This window comes from Stegodyphus dumicola, chromosome 8 (assembly GCF_044657685.1).
Source record: "Stegodyphus dumicola isolate Sdum_Otavi_A_Nest chromosome 8, ASM4465768v1".
Lineage (NCBI taxonomy): Eukaryota > Metazoa > Arthropoda > Arachnida > Araneae > Eresidae > Stegodyphus > Stegodyphus dumicola.
Window position 1 is genome coordinate 46369706 of NC_140775.1, and position 19426 is coordinate 46389131.

The 19426-nt window shown below is 31.5% G+C and overlaps 1 protein-coding gene across 2 annotated transcripts in view; it reads right to left on the reverse strand.

Annotated features, from left to right (window-relative positions):
• Window positions 1-18848, reverse strand: part of LOC118179831 (uncharacterized) — a 36077-nt gene extending 17229 nt beyond the window's left edge. Inside the window, exon 1 of one of the 2 annotated variants that reach the window (XR_004756524.2) lies at window positions 15846-18848. Coding sequence is in view for 1 of the 2 variants with exons in the window: in XM_035348994.2 (XP_035204885.1) it covers window positions 16836-18812 (1977 nt within the window). In the remaining variant the exon portion in view is untranslated. The remainder of the gene's footprint in view (window positions 1-15845) is intronic. The other variant, XM_035348994.2, reaches the window with a different exon arrangement.
• Between the last annotated feature and the right edge of the window lie 578 nt (window positions 18849-19426).

Here is a 19426-nt window from a genome sequence, read left to right on the forward strand (position 1 = left end):
AACTGGTACAGAATCTTTTGGTTTTCAGTTATTTTCTTTTTCGATTATTATCCAATTATTGATTATTATCCAATTATTGATTTCGATTATTGATTATTATCCAGTATTTGAAAGAAAAGGTAGGAAAAGATCAAGTACTTTTGTAATATTTTTGTACTGATATATTATTACTTTACCTTATATTAATTATTTATGCGACATTCGAAAGTGTTGCCAATGCAACAAACGGAATAATTTAAAACTTATTATTAAATTTATGAAGTAGACAGTCCTCACACTGTTGCCGTTTGGCAAAAATGAAAGATCGTTCATATATTTTTTACATTTAGTCAGTCTGCAATTGCTTGGCAAAATAAGTGAAAAGCAATAAACACGCTCCTAGATAATGCTCTCTGCCGTAAAATAAAACCAATGAACAAGCTTCTCAAACATGCTTACTTTCATTTTGCTTTCTAAGACCCTACATGATTAATATAATTTTTAATACAATTCACTGATAATTTTATAAAAAAAAAGGATTAACGCGTATTGCGAATGAGAACAATAAAAGACGTTTCTAATACCTCAGAATTACCCGCATCAATACAATGTAATATCTATCGCAGAGCTTAACAACGAGTTTACCGATTTTTTTCATATATAAAAGGATTACAAAGGATTAATAGGGAAAAATAAATAAATAAAATAAAAAAACATTAAAACTTTCAGATTTATATTACACAGAAAGGATTTTTTTAACGTGTTGTCTATTACCTTTATTTATTAAATATCATGTTCTACACACTTAAACGATAAAATTCAATTCAACAGCAATATCACAAAATAATTTAAAAAGAACATATCTTTAGAATTTCCGATACACAGTCTCGCGTGCTGGTGATAAAAATGTTTTTAGCCCAAAAGTCATTCGTTAGCCCAGATGGGCTATTAATTCAGTTTGGGCATTTTGCTTTGATTCACTATAAATGGCGAGTCACTTTCTAAATTGTTGCCACCAAATATTAGAGCCCTGTATTATATTCAAAGAAATTGAATAATGAAGAAGTTGCATAAATGTATGTTTCTCGCATTGGGATAAAACAACGGTACCTAGAGCCATCAAATTCTGAATAACGTACGTCTCCACCTGAATATGGGCAGCCCAAATTTGGTATTCTAAATTTGTTTTATTATCTGTTTCATATTTTGAAAAGCATTTATGAGTTTTTGATTAAGAAACTCAACGATTTCAAAGCAAGCAATGGCAACACTGTACGGATAAAAAAAATTATCTCCAGCGCGCTAGACTCTGTATCAGAGAGTCTAAAGATATGTTGTTTTAAATATTTTGTGATATTGCTGTTGAATTGAATGGCATAAATGCGGAGAACATGACATTGAACAAATAAGGGTACAACACAAAACGTTAAAAAAGCGCATCTTTGGACGTAATATAAAATCTGAAAGCCTTCAGACATTTTTAGTCCAAAGGAATTTGAATCCCGAAGGACTATTAGTTTCGTTTTGGCATTTTGCGTCGGACTCATAAATGTCGGTTCACTTTTCAAACTGTTGCCACAAAATGTTAGAGTCCTGCATTATATTTGAAGAAATTAAATAATGAAAAATCTTCATAAATGTATGTATATTTCTCGTATTGTGATAAAACAACGGTACATAGAGTAATCGAATTTTGAATAACGTAATCCTCCAACGGATATGAGCATGTGGAAGACCAAATTTGAAATTTGAAATTTGTTTTATGATCGATTTCCTATTTTTTAAAACTTTGACGAATTTTTGATTAACAAACTCAAGGATTTCAAAGCGAGCAATGGCAACGTTGTGCAGAAAAAACATTTTTATCTCCAGCGCGTGAGTCTCTGTATCGGAAATTCTAAAGATATGCTCGTTTTAAAACTATTTTGCGATATTGCTGTTGCACTGGATCTTATGGTTTAAGTGCGAGGAACATGATATTTAATAAAGAAAGGTAACACACAAAATGTTAAAAAACGCCCCTTTGGACGTAATTTAAAATCTGAAACATTTAAGATTTATTTTTATTTTTATTTTTATTTTATTTATTTTTTTTTTTTTAGGTACAGTATTGCCATTGCTCGCTTTAAAATCGTTGACTTTGTCAATCAAAAATTCGTTAAAGTTTTATAAAATATAAAAAAGATAATAAAAGAAATTCCAAATTCAAATTTTGTGCTTCCAGATGCCCATATAGAGTGGAGGATTACGTTATTAAAAATTTGATCTCTACGTACCGATGTTCCTTTGCAGTGTGAGAAATGTCCATAAATTCATGCAGATTGTTCATTATTTAATTTCTTTAAATATAATGCAGAGCTCTAACATTTGGTGGCAAAAACGTGAAAAGTGAAACGCCGTTTATAGTGAACCAAAGCAAAATGCCAAAACGAAATTAATAGCCCTTGCGGTCAAACTGTCCCTTTGGCCTAATAATCTTATATACTTTGATATTAAAAACACGCTAACATATTTTATATATTTATTTATAAATATATTTTGCATAACTATTAAAAATATTGATATTAAAATAACGGAAAGTGAAATACTTTACTATAAAAAATCTATAATTATTTTGTAAAGGGAATGAAAGAAAAAACAATTTCTGCACGAAGTCGTAATATATCGCGATAAAAACTTTTATCTATTATTATAAGGTTCCATATTTTTTTATGTCAGTTAGATATTAAAACCAAAATAAAGATTTAAATTATTAAGAAATGCGTTTACTGTTTTTAAATCGCTCAGTTTATTAATCAGTAACAAACTGATTAAATGAGATAATTAAATATTTACAATTATGTGATAACTAAAGTTAATCATGAGGTAAACGCTTTTTTGCCAAATAACCAGTTAAACGAAAAGCCGCATGGAATTTATTAAAAAAATGTTAAATTAAGATAGTTTAGTAAAATAGAATGTTTGACAATATTACTATTACTAAAAACCTGCCAGAAATTTCCATATAAACGAAAGAGTATATTATAAAAGTCTTCAATCTTATCATATTAAACTGAAATTTTGAAGCTTGTATTTAATTTTAAATAAAATAAGATATTTCTAAAAATATTTTGTAAACATCTAAATTTCTAGATTATTTACTTGGGATACTACAGTACCGTAATTTTGAGAATTCAAATTCCATTCAATTGAGAAACGGTTCAGAGAATTTCCGGTATATTTAGAAACTAATTCTATCAATTTATATATTCCTTTTCGAGTAATAGCTGAAGTACTTTTAATTCGCATTATCATTTGATTTCTTATGCTTTAAATACCCTGTAGAGAGACTTAAGCGGAAATCCTGCGATTAGTTCCGGAAATACACGCAAAAATACGTTTAGGGGCCATATAGTCACTGAAAATGGAAGAAAGAAGATCTTTAAATCGATTCGATTAAAAAAACACACGTGTATATATATATATACAGATATAGTAGCAGATATATATATATAGAGAGAGAGATGTGTGTGTGTGTGTACGTGTGTTTTAATCTGATAGTAAAAATAACAAATTTAATTGTAGCGGCGTAAAAGGTAAGCAGTCTTAGTGATAAATAATATATTGAAAACTTAATTAAAATATCATAATATATTAGATGGGGAATTAAACTTTTAATAAAATGCAGAAGAATATGTGAAAGCGAAAAGATATAGTAGATCCAGACCAGACATGTCAAACTGAAATTCCTCAAGTCTAAATAGTCAGCATTTTACAATAGTGTGGGACATAAAAATTCTATTTTCATACTTGATGATGTATTTAAAAAAGTGAATAAATTCGCAAAATCTTCTGATCAAAATTTTCTAAACCTAAATAAGAAAAACCAAACGCCGTAGTTCTTCAAAAAATGAGCAAACATATGCGGGGAAATCCTCGTAGCAGATGGATGTCTATTGTTTCTTTCCCGACACCTGGCTTCGTTTTTCGCCGCAACTACCTTTCAGATGCTTAGAGGCATGTTACTTATTCTAGCGATTTTCAGAAGTCAAATGAATGCTTTTTGTCTTAGACCTCGTGTGGGATTTATTCCCTTTCAAAAGTGAGAAAAGCTGGTCATACCGATAGTATTACCCAGGACTTAAAAGAGAAGGGCTAGCTCATAGAGCTTTTCCCCCTGAAGCAGAAAGTGAGAAGTGATGACGTAGTCATGATGATACTGAGCGCGCAGATGCAATTCACAGCTTGAAAATTAGCGATTTTGAACCAGCGTTTGAAATGAGCTGTGTGTGAAAGATAGCTATAATTTGGAAGAGACAATGTTACTGCTTTATGCATTTTAGACTGAATCATTAAAAAATTTAATAATACTTACTCAATTTTAAAATAATAGATAAAATGTGCTACTCTTTTAACATAAAGTTCCGTGGGTTTTTTCAATTTTTACTTGCAGGTTTTTTATTTAATTAACGTTTATTTCTAATCATTTCTTTATCTGCTTGTGAACTGAGAGAATTTTTATACTGCTTCTAAGATAACTATAATAGCAGCTATTTAAATTTACTCAAAAAACAAAAAGCAAAAATAAAAATCAATTTTACATTGACATAGTTTTAAACATATATGACATATATGGCAACATTTCTGCTAACCTACGTTTGATTTTTTGCCTAATTGTAAATTTTACATTGTTATAATTCTCTTCCGATTCAATATAATAATTTTTTTAAATAATTTTGTAATTTATATTTATATCTATATTACAATTAAATAAATGTATGTAAGATTGTTACCTTAATTTTGACAAAATAGCTTTACTCAGAGAACCTAAAACAGTTATTTAATTTTTCAAAAGTGTGAGTAAAGGAAGCAAGTCTTTTTATGCCAATTACTTTAATGTTTTATACTATTATATTTTATCTAGAATGCTAATTTAGCACAAAATCTAATCAATAATTAGTTACAAAGGATACAATAAGAATAACTTTAACAAGTACTTAACAAAATTAGTTTGTTAAATACTTGTTATTCTTGTTAGTACTATTCATAATACCGAAGATATTATCGATTACAGATGCTTTTTGATTTCCTGTGGGGTGGAGTATACCTTTTGCGGTACTTTTTGAAAATAATGTTTTCTCTGGAGCGACTTTTTGTCTCTCGTTTCCCTTGACCATTAAATAATTCGGTTTTAGTTTGTGACATAATTTGATTTCTTCTCAATCTCTATTTAAAACCTCTTTAATAATAACAAAATTTAAAACAGTTACATCTTCTAAAACAAATCCTTTATCTAAAACGTGGTTTCTCAGTAATTCGAGGCAGAGCGCGAAATGAGACCTTTGATTAACTGCACATTTTGAAAAGAGCCGAGAACTTGGTCCAGTTTAGAGTCATAGCAGAGTTTTCAATCTATATGCATTTCGTCGAAACTGAGAACGCATATTTTTTCTACAGAATACAAATATTCCCCTCTTTCCTTCTTTAGAGTAAGAACATTACTTTGAATTCTTGGACTACACTAAAATTTAGCGCACCATTTCTTTAATTTGCTAATACTACGTAAAGATATTCCAGTTTTTTTCTTAATTTTTGTTCTTTCCAAAAATCATAGATTTAAGATGACAGAGCTCTTATGACAATGCAACGTGAAATATCTTCACTAGTCCACCTGATTTTTTCCTTCTTTTTCAGTAATACATTAATCTGCGTCTTTATAAAAATAGGCTTTAGACATTTTTTCAAATTCTCCGATTTGTGCTTCCCCCCAAAAAAAAATTTTTCGCTATTTGAGATTTTAATTTCTGATACCAATTTCTGTCTAGATGTCGTCCACCTTCTTTGCCGCTGAACAAACATTCTAAAATTTTTCTTTTCTCTATTTTTCAATACTTTAATACAATTTTCTAAGGATATTATTTTGTTCTTCAAATTATCAATGCATTCTTGTTTATCCTTTAACTTAGGGCATTCAGGAATATCTATATTTTCATTTGTGTGTTTTATTTCAAAATCATTAAAATTTGATTTACTATTGTCATCATCAATTTCGATTTTTTATTGTCATCATAATTTACTTTCGGCACAGCATTCCATTTCAACAGTTTCTTTTTCTGGCTATCCAAACAAGCGATTTTTCATATCATCTTCATAAACACTGCATAGAAAATGTTCGCTGCAGATTTTTCCGCTCTTCGCATTAATAGAATCTTGTCTTCGACATTTGTGTATCCATTCTTTCGTCAAAAGCAAAACCTCATTTGGATCCTTTGGTCCCATGAAATAAAATATCTCATCCTTTCGTACTTCTGCAAGTGCTACGGCAAGTTACTACAGCGCAAAAAGCCATATTACGTAAATGGTACTTTACAATATAGAATTTAAAATAAAAACTGACTAAAATTACATATATATAAATTATTGTAAATATATACATTATTAGAAAACAGATATATATATGATTAAAATTAATTTGGGATATGTAACCTCTAGAAAATCGTCTCACAGCTGAATGAAACTACAGTTTTAAACGCGGGAAATCAGAACATGTTGCATCACAGTGACGTCAGATTACTGCCTGTTAATTTTCCCCATTAGGCTCGCGTCGGCGAGGAGTCGAACAAAGAAATGAGCTAGCCCTTTCTATTTATCCCTGGTATTACCGAACATGTAAAGAATTATTTTTTTATTTTCTCGAGATGAATAGAATGCTGCAGAAAAAGGAGTCAGAGACCGCATGCGATCCGCAGACCGCAAAGAATATTATAACTGGATAACTGCTTGCATAATTTGTTTTATCAGGCTTTGATTTCGTTTATGAGATGACAGCAAAGCCTCAAGGGCTATCCGCCTAAGAGGTCGGATGCCTTCGTGAAGGACTTTCTAAGGGGAACTGACTCGTATGCATGTTACACGTGGAAAAAGCCACGAAAATGCCCATGCAGTCAGCCCGTTCGCGGGATTCAAACCTCGGATCGAACTACCAATGTTCAGCGACTTTTACCGCTCGGCCGCTGGTTGTCCCTGTTTCATATCAGGGACTGAAAAGCTAAGAAATTTAGCATACTATACAATTACAAACTTACGATTTCCTTTTCTGTTGTAAACCTATGATTACATTCTAGACACGGACTACTAGTGTAATGCAACAAATTAATTGTTTAGAATACTATTATTACATATGCGTATTATTTAGAATATTATTACCTAATATATATAATTTTGAAATGCGTTTCTAAGCAGAAATTACACAGCTCTATTTTTTATTTATTCGTGGGAAATTTTTACAATAAATAAAAACTGGAAAATTTGAGAAACTGCAAAAAATTATTCTAAACGTGTCATTTGAACATTTAGTTTCATAGTCTGTTAACAATGGAAAGATAGTGCACCAGCGGCAACTGATGTTATCACTAATCCTTAATTTAAATAATTCACATTATACAGATTTTAAACTATGATATCACAAAATATCGAGCATATACTTCGACAATACTGTATTGTATTAAACATTTGAATTTTGTATTGAGATTTTGTATTAAAACTTAAATGTTCTGTTTCATTTAGTTGGTATCTTTATTAATTATAGATTTATATGAGTGTATGCTAACTACAGCAATTGCTTCACCATATCGGGGAAAGTAGGTTTCTTGAGATTTCTATAATAAGTTTGTATGACTTGTGGTCTTGGTTTGATGGTTAGTTTACAGTTTCGCATTAGAAGCGTAAAGTATTAGATTATATTATAAGTTTTATATTTCAATATATACTTGGCTTGTCCGTTTTCTTGCTTACATTTTTTTTTTGGTAGTTTCAGTCCTTAAAAGTAGGGAAGGGCTGATATATATTTCCCCTTTTTATTTATGTTAGCTTGCAACTTCGAATAGTAATTATATGATTTGAACTTAGTCTAGATACGTACACTGCAATTTAGGTTTCTCTTGGAAGAGTCATTTTGATAGTTTTAGGCTGATAAGCATTATTTTAAGGATAAATGCCATTTTAGCGTTTTTTAAATGGGGATAAAATTTTGATCTGTCTTATAAAACGCAATAATGGAAACAGATACGACGGCGACTAAATGTCGTTATCGTAATTAATGAATTGGGTAGAATTAATGATTACGAAAATTCATTAAATTAGTATTTCATTGAAATATTTGAGAATTTTACTATTTTGATATGTAACAATACTGTTTCTCCAAACCATTTTTCCTGTCCTCATTTCTGAACTAATACTAATATTTTAAATCTGTAAACAAATCGTATTGCTTATAACAACAGTGTTTTGAAAACTGATGACTTAATAAGCTTAAAAATATTTATTAAGTCTCAGCCGGTGTTTCCTTTTCAAAATGCATTCAAATGCTCATGCTTAACGAAATGCAAGAAGTTTGAACCATGCTACATTTATAACACTATTACCAGCTATTAAGATCATTATCTGAGTTTTCTCTGCTCATTTATCAAAATTGGTATCTGAATTGAGTTTTATCATTGAATCAGTGAAAACCAGTATCAGAGGTTAGTTTGATACTTGAATGTGATAAGATCAACAAGTTAATTTAGTTTGATCCTTGAATGTGTTACCTCCTAAATCTCGTTGTCGAATTTTAAACGCAAAGGCCATCAATGGATCCCAAGCATTGCTTATCGGTTTAATCAGTTTATACGCTATGTGAAATTTTCTTGGATCATTAAAACTTTTATAATATATACTAATTGTTCAGCTTTCAATTTGGGAATATTTATTTAAAAAGAATATGTAATATTGTAATGACATTACTTAACAGAAGTCAAGTCTTCTTTGAATTTACGATTTATTTTCCCAGATAAACAGCCTGCAGGAAACACTTTATTTTCCATTTTAGTAAATACAGGAATGTCCAAAATGTTTTTTAAATTCATGACAAAATTGATTGACAATTAAAATTAATGACACAAATGATTTTTCTGCTTGATGATTACAGAAAAATCATCAAGCAGAAAAACGCCGGCAGCCAATTGGTTAAGAAAAACCTCTAAAAATTATTACTTTCTTATTCGCGAATGCTAATCGGAGATGTTCTGAACACTGTTATCGCCCATTTCACAGTCCATGCAAACAACTTTAATTTTTCTTCTTTGAATGGATGTTTCTTGTACAGTTTCAAATTCTTATTTCTTAGCAATTTAATGCATGCTATAATAATACGGTATTTAACTTGATGTACTGTTTGCAAATAATCATAACTACCTAAAACGTTAAGTAGATATTACACAAACCGTAATTTAACTGACGTTCTATTTGTTATTCGGCCCACCAACGGCAGAGTGGTAGTTCGGTTCGGGTTCGAATCCCGGCGAACGGGCTGGCTGCATGCGCGTTTACGTGGTTTCCCCATGTGTAACGTATATACGAGCCAATTCCCCTTAGAAAGTCTTCCACGAAGGCATTCCTCCCTTTAGGCAGGTAGCCCTCGTATGTTTTGCCGTAATTAAATAAACCAAACCAAACCATCCCTTCTATTATTCTTCGTTAAGCATCATCCTGGCACGGATTTTCTTTCTTTCTTTACTTCGTATTTTTCGAAATTATTTTAGTGATCCAAACTTAGCAAAGCAATGGGCTGAATGAACGGGTGAGCTAAATCTGTAGACCTAAACCCTATAGAACACGCCTGGGACGTTCTTCGTATGTCAGCTGAAGCTGACTTTACCCTTCTCAGAAGTCTCTAGGATCCGAAAATTTCACTGCGGTTGTGATAGCTATAGGGACGTTAGAGGGGACCATACTCCCGTGAAGTCTTCTTTTTGATTCAATCCTGTAATCTCTATTTTGCAGGTGTAATATTAGTATTGTAACATATATTTTTCTTTAGTACATCAACCTATGCTCGTACAAAATTTTATTAAAATCTGTGCATTGGTTTTGAACGCCATCGGTCAAATGTGATTATTCTCTTAATTTTCAACACTGAACTTTTGAAGATTTAAACGCTCCATTACTTTTGCATAACATTATGATTATTTTATAAAATATAAACTTGCTATTGAATGAATCATGAGCAAATGAAAATGTTGATTTAAAAAAATTAGACATGCATACTTTTCGTGTTCATCGATTTTAATGTTAATTTACTACTTCACTGTTTCAATTAAGCGAGAAAAAGCTGCTAAGTAAAATCAGCTCTTTCCCAGAGGATTTTAAAAGGCACTCTGGCAGAAATTTGTAGTGTTTCATGTAATATCAGCGTTAGTTTAAACACTATAGAGGAAATAATGGCTTTTTAAAATAATAACCAAAACCATAGATCTAATGACATAACCACGCTAAGGTGCACATGCATTTAAGAAACTGCAAAGTGATAGTTAATTTTTAGGATATCTAAAAAACAATTAGTAAAGAAGAACGCATTTTTTAAAACTATTATTTTAGTATAGGAAAACCTAAACAGTAGGAAGACAACTGGAACTCTGATAAAGATATTGAGGAGCAGTAAAACAATAAAAATCGAAATTCTCCGTTAAAGAAACAAAAAGGAAAAAAAATATATAGGAATTGTATTAAAAAAAGTATAATCCTAAACACGTATAAAGCAATGACACAGAGGAAAAGAAACTATGCAAGAGTAATCATTTTAGGAACGGAAACTGACAGACCTTGACATTTTCCTCACGGAACTATGAAAAGTTGACCAAAGAAAGGGCGAGAAGAGGCAAGATAATTTGTTTCGCTTTCCTGATTTTTACTTCAAAGCATTTTCGGTACTTCGATATCCGAATATTTCTGTATTTCTTTTATTTGAAATAATGTAATAATAACAACACAGTTTTTAAACCAAATCATTAACCAGAGAATGACAAATTATCTCACCAGGTATTCTTTCAAAAGAATGTCTTGTACTTTTAAAAGTACTTTTTTCAAAATTCATTAGATTTTTTTAATGTAATACTAAAGTGATTTTTTGCGACTTCATCGCCCGTATCCTCATTTAACGATCTAACTAGTGACCTCAAAATTTCAGGTTTTTTACAATCGTATTGATCGAAAAATAATCTACCAAATGCCCGGATCTGTTAATAGAATTTACTAACTCTGAGGTGTTTGTTTCTAAAATCTATCAAATATTTTCCTTCATTGCGAACTCACTATTTCCGTGATGTCCCATTTCAATCCAATCCATTTCAGATTTTGCCATTTTTACCCATCAACACTGATACAAGATAATGGATCTTGTATCAACGTTGCATCTAAACAATATCTGAATGCGAAGTTTAAAGAGCGGAGCATCATTGCGACATCACTTTATACGTGCTTCACAATCACGTCACAATCAGTTTCATCACGTTTCGCTTTAGCGTGGATTTTGAATAGTAAAGTTGAACTGGGAACTCTTCTTACCTATTCCCATTGTGAGAGGCTATAATTGGACAGTTTACAAAATAGCATCATGAGAGAAAACCTGACCCAAGACATTTGCAGTATTCTGTTTTAGATCGAGAAATGTATTGTTTTATAATATCTTTAAAATTTGTAAAAATTGTAACATCAAATAAGGTTTTGTTTTAAATTTCAATTGAATGATTGATATATTCAACTGCTGGCATATCTTATGATCTGGAGTATATGCGTTAATGTATATTATGTGCATTGCTAATTACTGAATCCTATAGATCAGAAAATCAGTACAACTGAGAAACTTGTGAATTTGTTTTAATTTATAGAGAATTGGTAATTTTTAGAGCGCTGAATCGCAAAATGACCATTCTCGTGAGCAGTTTTATTGTAGTTTGTAGTAAACGTTTCTTAGCTGTGCTTATATACACTTATGTAGTCTACTGAATTTAAAAAAATCAATCGAAACTAGTTAAATAAACCTGAATAAAAACTATTACGTATTCTGTGAAACAAGCTTAAACAAATATTTGGGTTAATGGTTACCATTAGAAATTTTTAAAAATGCTATCGCCGACCTGGGTAATATTTTCAAACATAAATTCTTGTTATTCGGCAAAATAATATTCTAACGTAAAAATAAATAAATTTCTATCAACTAGCAATTTAATGAGAAAAATGATTATGTTTCTCATGTTTACACTTTATTTTTATTCAATGATTTATTATTATTACTACTATTTTGGGTGTTCATTTTGCAGTGGAGATTCTTAAAGTTTCATCTCAAATTCCCCGTATTAAGTTATGAGAAGTATGTCTCCGTGATGTCTAATGTAAGTGATAATATGGCCAACGAGAAGACCCTTGATTCGAATCCCGGCGAGGGGCGTAGTTGCTTTCTCACGTTCCTTGCTCCAACATTGTTTAGAATAACTTTAAAATCGCGTCTGACTAAACTACAGTGAATGATAATCCGTCACCATCGAGATTTGGACGAGTGAATCTTGATCCTCTTCTCAAGTATCCTTTAAGTATGCGAAATATAAGAAACTTTCATATTCCCTCCACGCGTGCTATCGAGAAGTACGTCAAATTAGGAATTGGAAGAGTCATGGTTCGGATCCCGAGGAAGGTATAATCGGTTTTTCAGGTTTCTCTTGTCTTCGAAAATCCTAATATCTCTCCAGAGTTTATTAGTTAAATTTAATCTATTGTTATGTAGAATTTGTGTTATTTTATTCATAATGCAAGAGGGTACTTGATGATATGCAAACAACACTTCCTAGAGTATCAGTGAATAATCTATAACCTACTAAATTCCATCTTGATTTATAAAATCTAGAAGTTATAATATAGTATATAAGCCGTCACATTCCAAAATGCATTACAAATTCATATTCATTTTATTTGACGTGTCATCAAAAGATAAAAATCAATGATATCAAACATTTTAACATTTAACTTAACTCTTTCCTTTCCGCATACCTTCATAGTGTAATTGGAAGCATAATCGACGCGCATTCGAGGGTTCCAGGGTTCGAATTCCGGCGAAGGCAATACACATTAATCACGTCTCCTGCATCAAAATCTTAATAACTCTACAGTGGCACGCGAGCACGATAATTCGTCACCACCAGGATTTGGTGACTGGGTCCCCTCATCTCCTGTCGCCATTTAAAAGGGGGAGTATATAAGCTGTTTTTCTTTCCTTCCTGCATCCTGATCATATTTAATTTTAATAAGTGATTATACCTTCGTGCTTTGGATGCTCAACGTTCACTGAACTTAATTGAGGAAAGCTCCGCCCATTGGACTGTGGACTCATTTTCTTGACATTATTTCAGCACTTCCATGAATTATTTACTGCAAATATCTGTTGTCCCGGCTAATTAGGAATCTCGCCGACTACAGAAAATTATGATTTTCCATTTTAAAAGTGTATTTATTTTAAAAATAGAGTTTTTTCTTGTTTTTCGACCATAGCCAATGATATGACTCTACCCGCATTACGTGACGTGACTCTAAAACTGGACTTAGAAATTTTTCTGTGGCCATATATATAATGTATTTATTCCTTCTTAATCAAGAATCTCTACTTGAGACCTTAATTTCTCATGGAAAAATTGAACTATCTACCTGGACTTATTTTTCTTTCTGTTTTTGAATGTATGTTTATCTTCATATTAACCAAGATTATTATTCATGTTATTTACTGATATGTATTAGTACTCCACCCCACGATGACTATATCCTCAGTGGCAATGAGCCACCTTTTCTTTAATTCTCCCATCTTGTCCCTAGAACACCCTTTCTTATATTTTTTACTTCCTGAAGACAACTGGCATATGTGAAGACAACTGGCAAAAAGACTGCAATATCACGCAGGCTAAGCCCAGTATAATAGTGAAAAATGAAATGGAATTCCTGTATCCTTCGAGGCGTAATTAAAGCATATGCGACACGTATTCGAGAGGTCCACGGTTAGAGTCCCAGTGACGACATTGTTCATTTTTCCTACCTCCAGCTTCAAAATAGCCTAATGACTCTACAAACTATACCACAAAGCACCTTAATTAATGTATGCATATTGTTTTCTTAACTTTCACCTTACCAAAAGTATTAATTTCAAATTCTGATTATTACATTTCTTAATACTGTTTGCAGCTTTTAATTTTATCGGCAAGAAATAAAATGAAGATTATCATAAAATATTTTATAAAATCTTAACCTATTATAAACAATATCATTTAACTAGATAAATCCATCTGATAATGCTCATTTTTCACATGTAGAGTAGATTTGAAGCAAAGGTGGTAGTTCTTCGGAGATGATTTTAGATTAAATTCCAAAGACAGACGTTAATACTTGTCTAGATATGATAAATGTTAGCTGCTTTTTAAAAATAATAATAATTATTCATTTGAAAAGATTTCAAACACACTCTATTAAATGTTTTAGGGATGTTCAAATCAGATCGTTTTTACATTATATGCCATTATACTATATGTTTTTTAAATTTCCATGTGTCATTGAAAAAAACAGCTACTAAGATCTTGATAGATAATGTTTTCTATTCAAGATACTACAGAATCACTGATAAAATTTCCAGGATTCATGTTTTTTTGGAATAACATTTTTGAAATAAAAACTGTTATATGAAAATGAATGTTTTCTATCAGCAGCAATTTAAAAGTGTTTCCAGAAACGACAGTGGATAAGAATAAAATAAAAAATTAGTTACGAACTCCTTAAGGAATGACATTTTATGTCAGAAGAAAATTTAGAACATTCATCAGCAATAGATTTTATTACTTCTTAAAAGTTTACTAATTTACCAAAAACTGCTAAAACCAATCAAGAAATGCTTCTAGTGGTTTTCTTATATATGAATATATGTAATAAATGTGTTAAATGATTAAAACACCTATATCAAAATTGCACATGTAATAACTAAAATGACTGCATTTAAACGGGAAGGAAATGAAATTACGCAAGGTTCATAAATAAATACATGGCTGTTGTCAGGCCAGTCTTGAGATCTCCTTCCCTTCTCACACACTCCTAGGGCGTACGTTAATTTAACATTATTTGATTGAGTTTATCAGTGATAATAAAGCCAATGATATCTTAAAATGTCTTAAGAGAGTGATGCACAAGGAAATATAAATTTAGCACTTTTTTTTCCAGGTTTAATACCTTTTCCTTGCACAAGTTTGTACGAAATATTTTTGCTGCGTTGTCACACTGGTTGTAATAATATCCAAAACAAAAACTTAATATGGAATTTAAAAAAAAATTCTTTGTTTCAAAATATAGTTCATAAACGTTAAATATTTTCCTAATTAATCTTTTTGACTTATAAACAATCCTTATATAGTACTAAATTATTTATTTTCCTAGAAAATAATGTTCGTTTTAAAAACTTCAGTATAAATGAAATTTTATCCAATCCAATGAACATCTTTTAAATAATAGCCTTATGATGATCTTTTTTTCATATCCTAAAGATCATTTGCCATTGTATAAAATGCTTAGGTGTTATACACAATGCCTGCTAAAATATATAATAATACTCATATTTCATACTTTGCGTAAAAACGACAGGGATCCTATAAAATTCCCAGGTATTCCATAGAATGCCAGTGTGTCATACTTTGCCAGTAACATAAAAATAAATAAATACTATGAAATGTGATCAGTAATTATTTATAGGTTAACAATTCACACCGATTACTTATACAGTACATATATTCACTAAAATTATTTTGGCAATCAAATAATAACATTAATTTATAAAACAAATATTAAAAAAACTGTCAGCACATAAAGTAAATTAAATGAATTATACGAAATATGCGTTGAAATAGACGGACAGGAAAGAAGAAAAATGTATGATTTCTAGAAACATTTGAGAATAATTTCTGCAAGAATTATAAAATTGATCTAAGTTCATGATTAATTTTATATCTAACACTAAAATATTAAGATATTTTGAGAACTTTATTACTTACCAAGAGAGCTCTGCTTCATATTTTAAGCTTTCCAGTAAAATCTTTGAACATTACGAAACTTTAGAGAAAATGTTTTAATATTTATATAAAAACACATGCATTTTCCTAACGCAATCAAAGTAATCCAAATCTAAAACATTAAGTAGAATATCAATGTTCAAATAAATAACCTCATGCATAAAAACATGTCTTATGTTTTTACAATATGAAAATCAACATCAGCGTCATGAAGCATATTTAGTTCATTCGTATGCTATTTACAATTCGTATGCTATTTACAGTAATTTCCAGTCTAGGATCTAGTGATTCATGAAAATGTGAAACAAACGCAACAAAATCCGATAGCAAAATGACTAGATATTCCTTTATATGACACTTAAAAGTCTGCTTATTAATTTAAAACTAATTTTTGCATTTGGGGGCAACTATAATTCATGTGATAGTTTAACATAGAAAATATTCTGTAGAATAAGTAGTATTAATTTTAGAAATCTTTTATATTTAAAATCATATTGGTTGTATAAGAACTTGGTTCAGATACATAATGCAGTTTATTATACAATTACTTGTTTGACTCCATGAACATCTGTAGACGTTCAGTTAAAGCTCTGAATCAGTGTTTATTTTTCTTACCGCTTTTAACATTTCTGGTTCACTTGTATTTGGAATATTAGGGGTAATTGTAGTCTGAAGTGTAGTTAAATTAGACAAACTGCTGTACATAGCTTTCTTCAGACCAATCGGCTTTCCCATACGATATGTAACTGATCGAATTTTCAGTTTTATGACAAGCATATTTAAAATGCTTTTCTTTAGAGTGAAGGCGATAAATATAAAAGCACCCTGCAGTCCGTTCAGAATAATAAATGCGTACCACACTGCATCAATCCTAGTAATAGCGGCAAAAATACCAAGAAACCAAGTCAAGCCAAGTATGGTAGTGAGTTTCAAGTACAGAAAGTATCTTGTTTTGTCTGTAAAATTACTCACCGATCTCGCTTGCCGTGAAATCTTTCGCACGTAGAAAGCTGTAACAGCAAATAAAATTACATTTGCCATCAATAGTGTTGTGACCGGTACAACAAAGAATACTAACAGGCCTTTTCTATGATTTAACCAGCAGATTGGTTGTCCATATCTAGGTCTGAACTCATTGTTCTCTTTTAACACGTTATCGACAATAATACTTATCAGCAATATACTGAGGCTGGAAATCCAACTACATAAAGAATACTTGACAAACGTTTTGCTATTTCTATTTCGCGACTGAGTCATCGAAAAGGTTTTGTGAATATCGAATGCCATAACTGACATCCAATGAAATGCTGATAGATAGCCGAAATATGTGAATACAGCGTTTAAGTAACATAACCAATAAACTTCTACAAAACGAGGACCTAAAAGAAGGAAGAGATGTCCACAAAGAAGAGATGCTGATAAAGACATCAAAACTTTTCCCGGGCAGTTTCTGAGCTTTTTTAGAATAGCGTATACAGCAAGGTGCAATGTTAAACAAATCACAGATATGGATAGCGTAACGACTGATAGCCAATAATGAACGTTTGAATAGGGTAATAAATTATCGTTATCATCAGCACATATGGCAATCTGAAGAACGTTTTTACCATCCTTTTTGTATTCTTCGTATTCTTCAAGAGAAAGTAATTTTTGGGAATAATTTACGAACGCACTACCATTTTCCAGGAGAATGAACATGTCATTAGAAAGGATAATTTTCAAACAACTGTTTCTAAGACCCGAAATGTTATTGATTTGATCCTTCGGCAAACATTTGCCATTTTCCATTTTGTACAATTTACCACAAGTAAAATTATGGCACTGGTTTAGAAGTGGGTCCCATATATTCCCATCGTTTACGCTGCATTTGCTTTTGTATCCTACCTGATTATCCCATCCACCTACGAAATTGAAATCAAAAAGAACCGTTAGAATACCAGAGTCTTCAGAAGACGAGAAAAGGGAAGTATAATACGGATCAAGGCAGGTTATACTTTCTGTATCCAAATTGTTACACAACGCACAATGCAGATTTTTATAAATTTTGCTTCTTCGAGAAGGACCACGTGTCTCATAAACAAAAGACGTATATGCTTTGCATTTTTCTTGCATTGTTTTATCAAAACCAGAAACGCATGTATCAATAGCAGCTTTGCAAAGTCTAGCGCTGTAATTTGTTACGAGGCTATCGTTCATGAACTCTCGAGGTACGATGTTACAATTTTTCCTCTCTCCGCCTACAGAAACGTCTTTAAATAATAATCTTTCAGGATTGTAGACAGCTTCAGAAAAATTAATTTCTCTTCCAATGTTATTTATGGATGCGCTAGTGAGGAAACCATTGCAGTAAACATGAATGTTCCATTTCACAATATTTGTATCATCGTTGCAAATAGCACAATAAATGTTCCGGTAGAATATCCTTGTACTTGAACTTAATACTGGTATATCCTGGAGGTAGTTATATGGCAAACTCTGCTGTTTAAGGAATGTGGCTTCCTTTTCACACATATCCTTCACAAAATCGCTTGTCCAATCTTCAGGACAGTGTTGTAGAACATAGATAGGTATACGCACGGAATTAGCCCCACGCACTTCTCTGCATGTCCACCTTCGTCGAGAATTATCTTTTTGCGATACTCGATCCATGCAACAATCATCGTAAACATCGCAGTTTTCGTCGCAATAACAAGCGATACGTTTTAGATTCATGGGATCTATCACTGGATCAGATGTAATATCATCACAAATCTGGACGTGAGACTTTTCAAAAGCGCAGAATCCATCATATATAGCCTGTTCTCTTCTGACCTCTTCCGAAGAGAATCGGCGAATGTTTACATCTCCATAAGGTGCGAAATATCTGTTTCTGTCATCACGCCGGAAACGATAACACAGAACGGAACCAAGCAACGATAAGTAGACGAAAATTTCTCTGATCAAGCACATTCTGTTGGTTCAGACTCCTGAGGTTGTTTCCCGTGTTGTATGTGTGTTCAGCTGGAGGAAACTCAAACAGAGGCAGGCTACCGCCCATGCAAAATTTTGCCAACCAATGAAAATCCAAGCTTTCCTTCTCTTTCTTAATGGTTTTTTATAACATAAACACATCGTCTGCTTCCAAGACTTGGTTTTCGTCAAATAAAATAATCATTTCATCTTAGGGGATGTATCAATATTTAGAGCTAGAAGTTCTTAAATATCATAAGTAACTTGTAAATGTTATTAGCGGGAAAACATTAGCATAAAATCTGCAATTTTTGTTTTCTGTTACATAACAATGATTTACACTGATGTGAAAGGTAATTCCTCTTAAAAGCGGAGTGGCCTTGTCCGCTAATACGTTTCGTCAACTTAAACAGTAATGCAATCAAAATTTGCAAAAGTAGCTTTGAGATCAAGTCGAGCAAACTACATCTTAAAAACCTTATGATTAGTTAATATATGGCGATAATTCTGTGCGTAAGCATTTTACTATCTTCGAACGCTTTTCGAACCCTCAAACTTAAAACAACTAATAATTTTAATTCAAAATACGCTCTATATTTCAACTGAAAATTGGA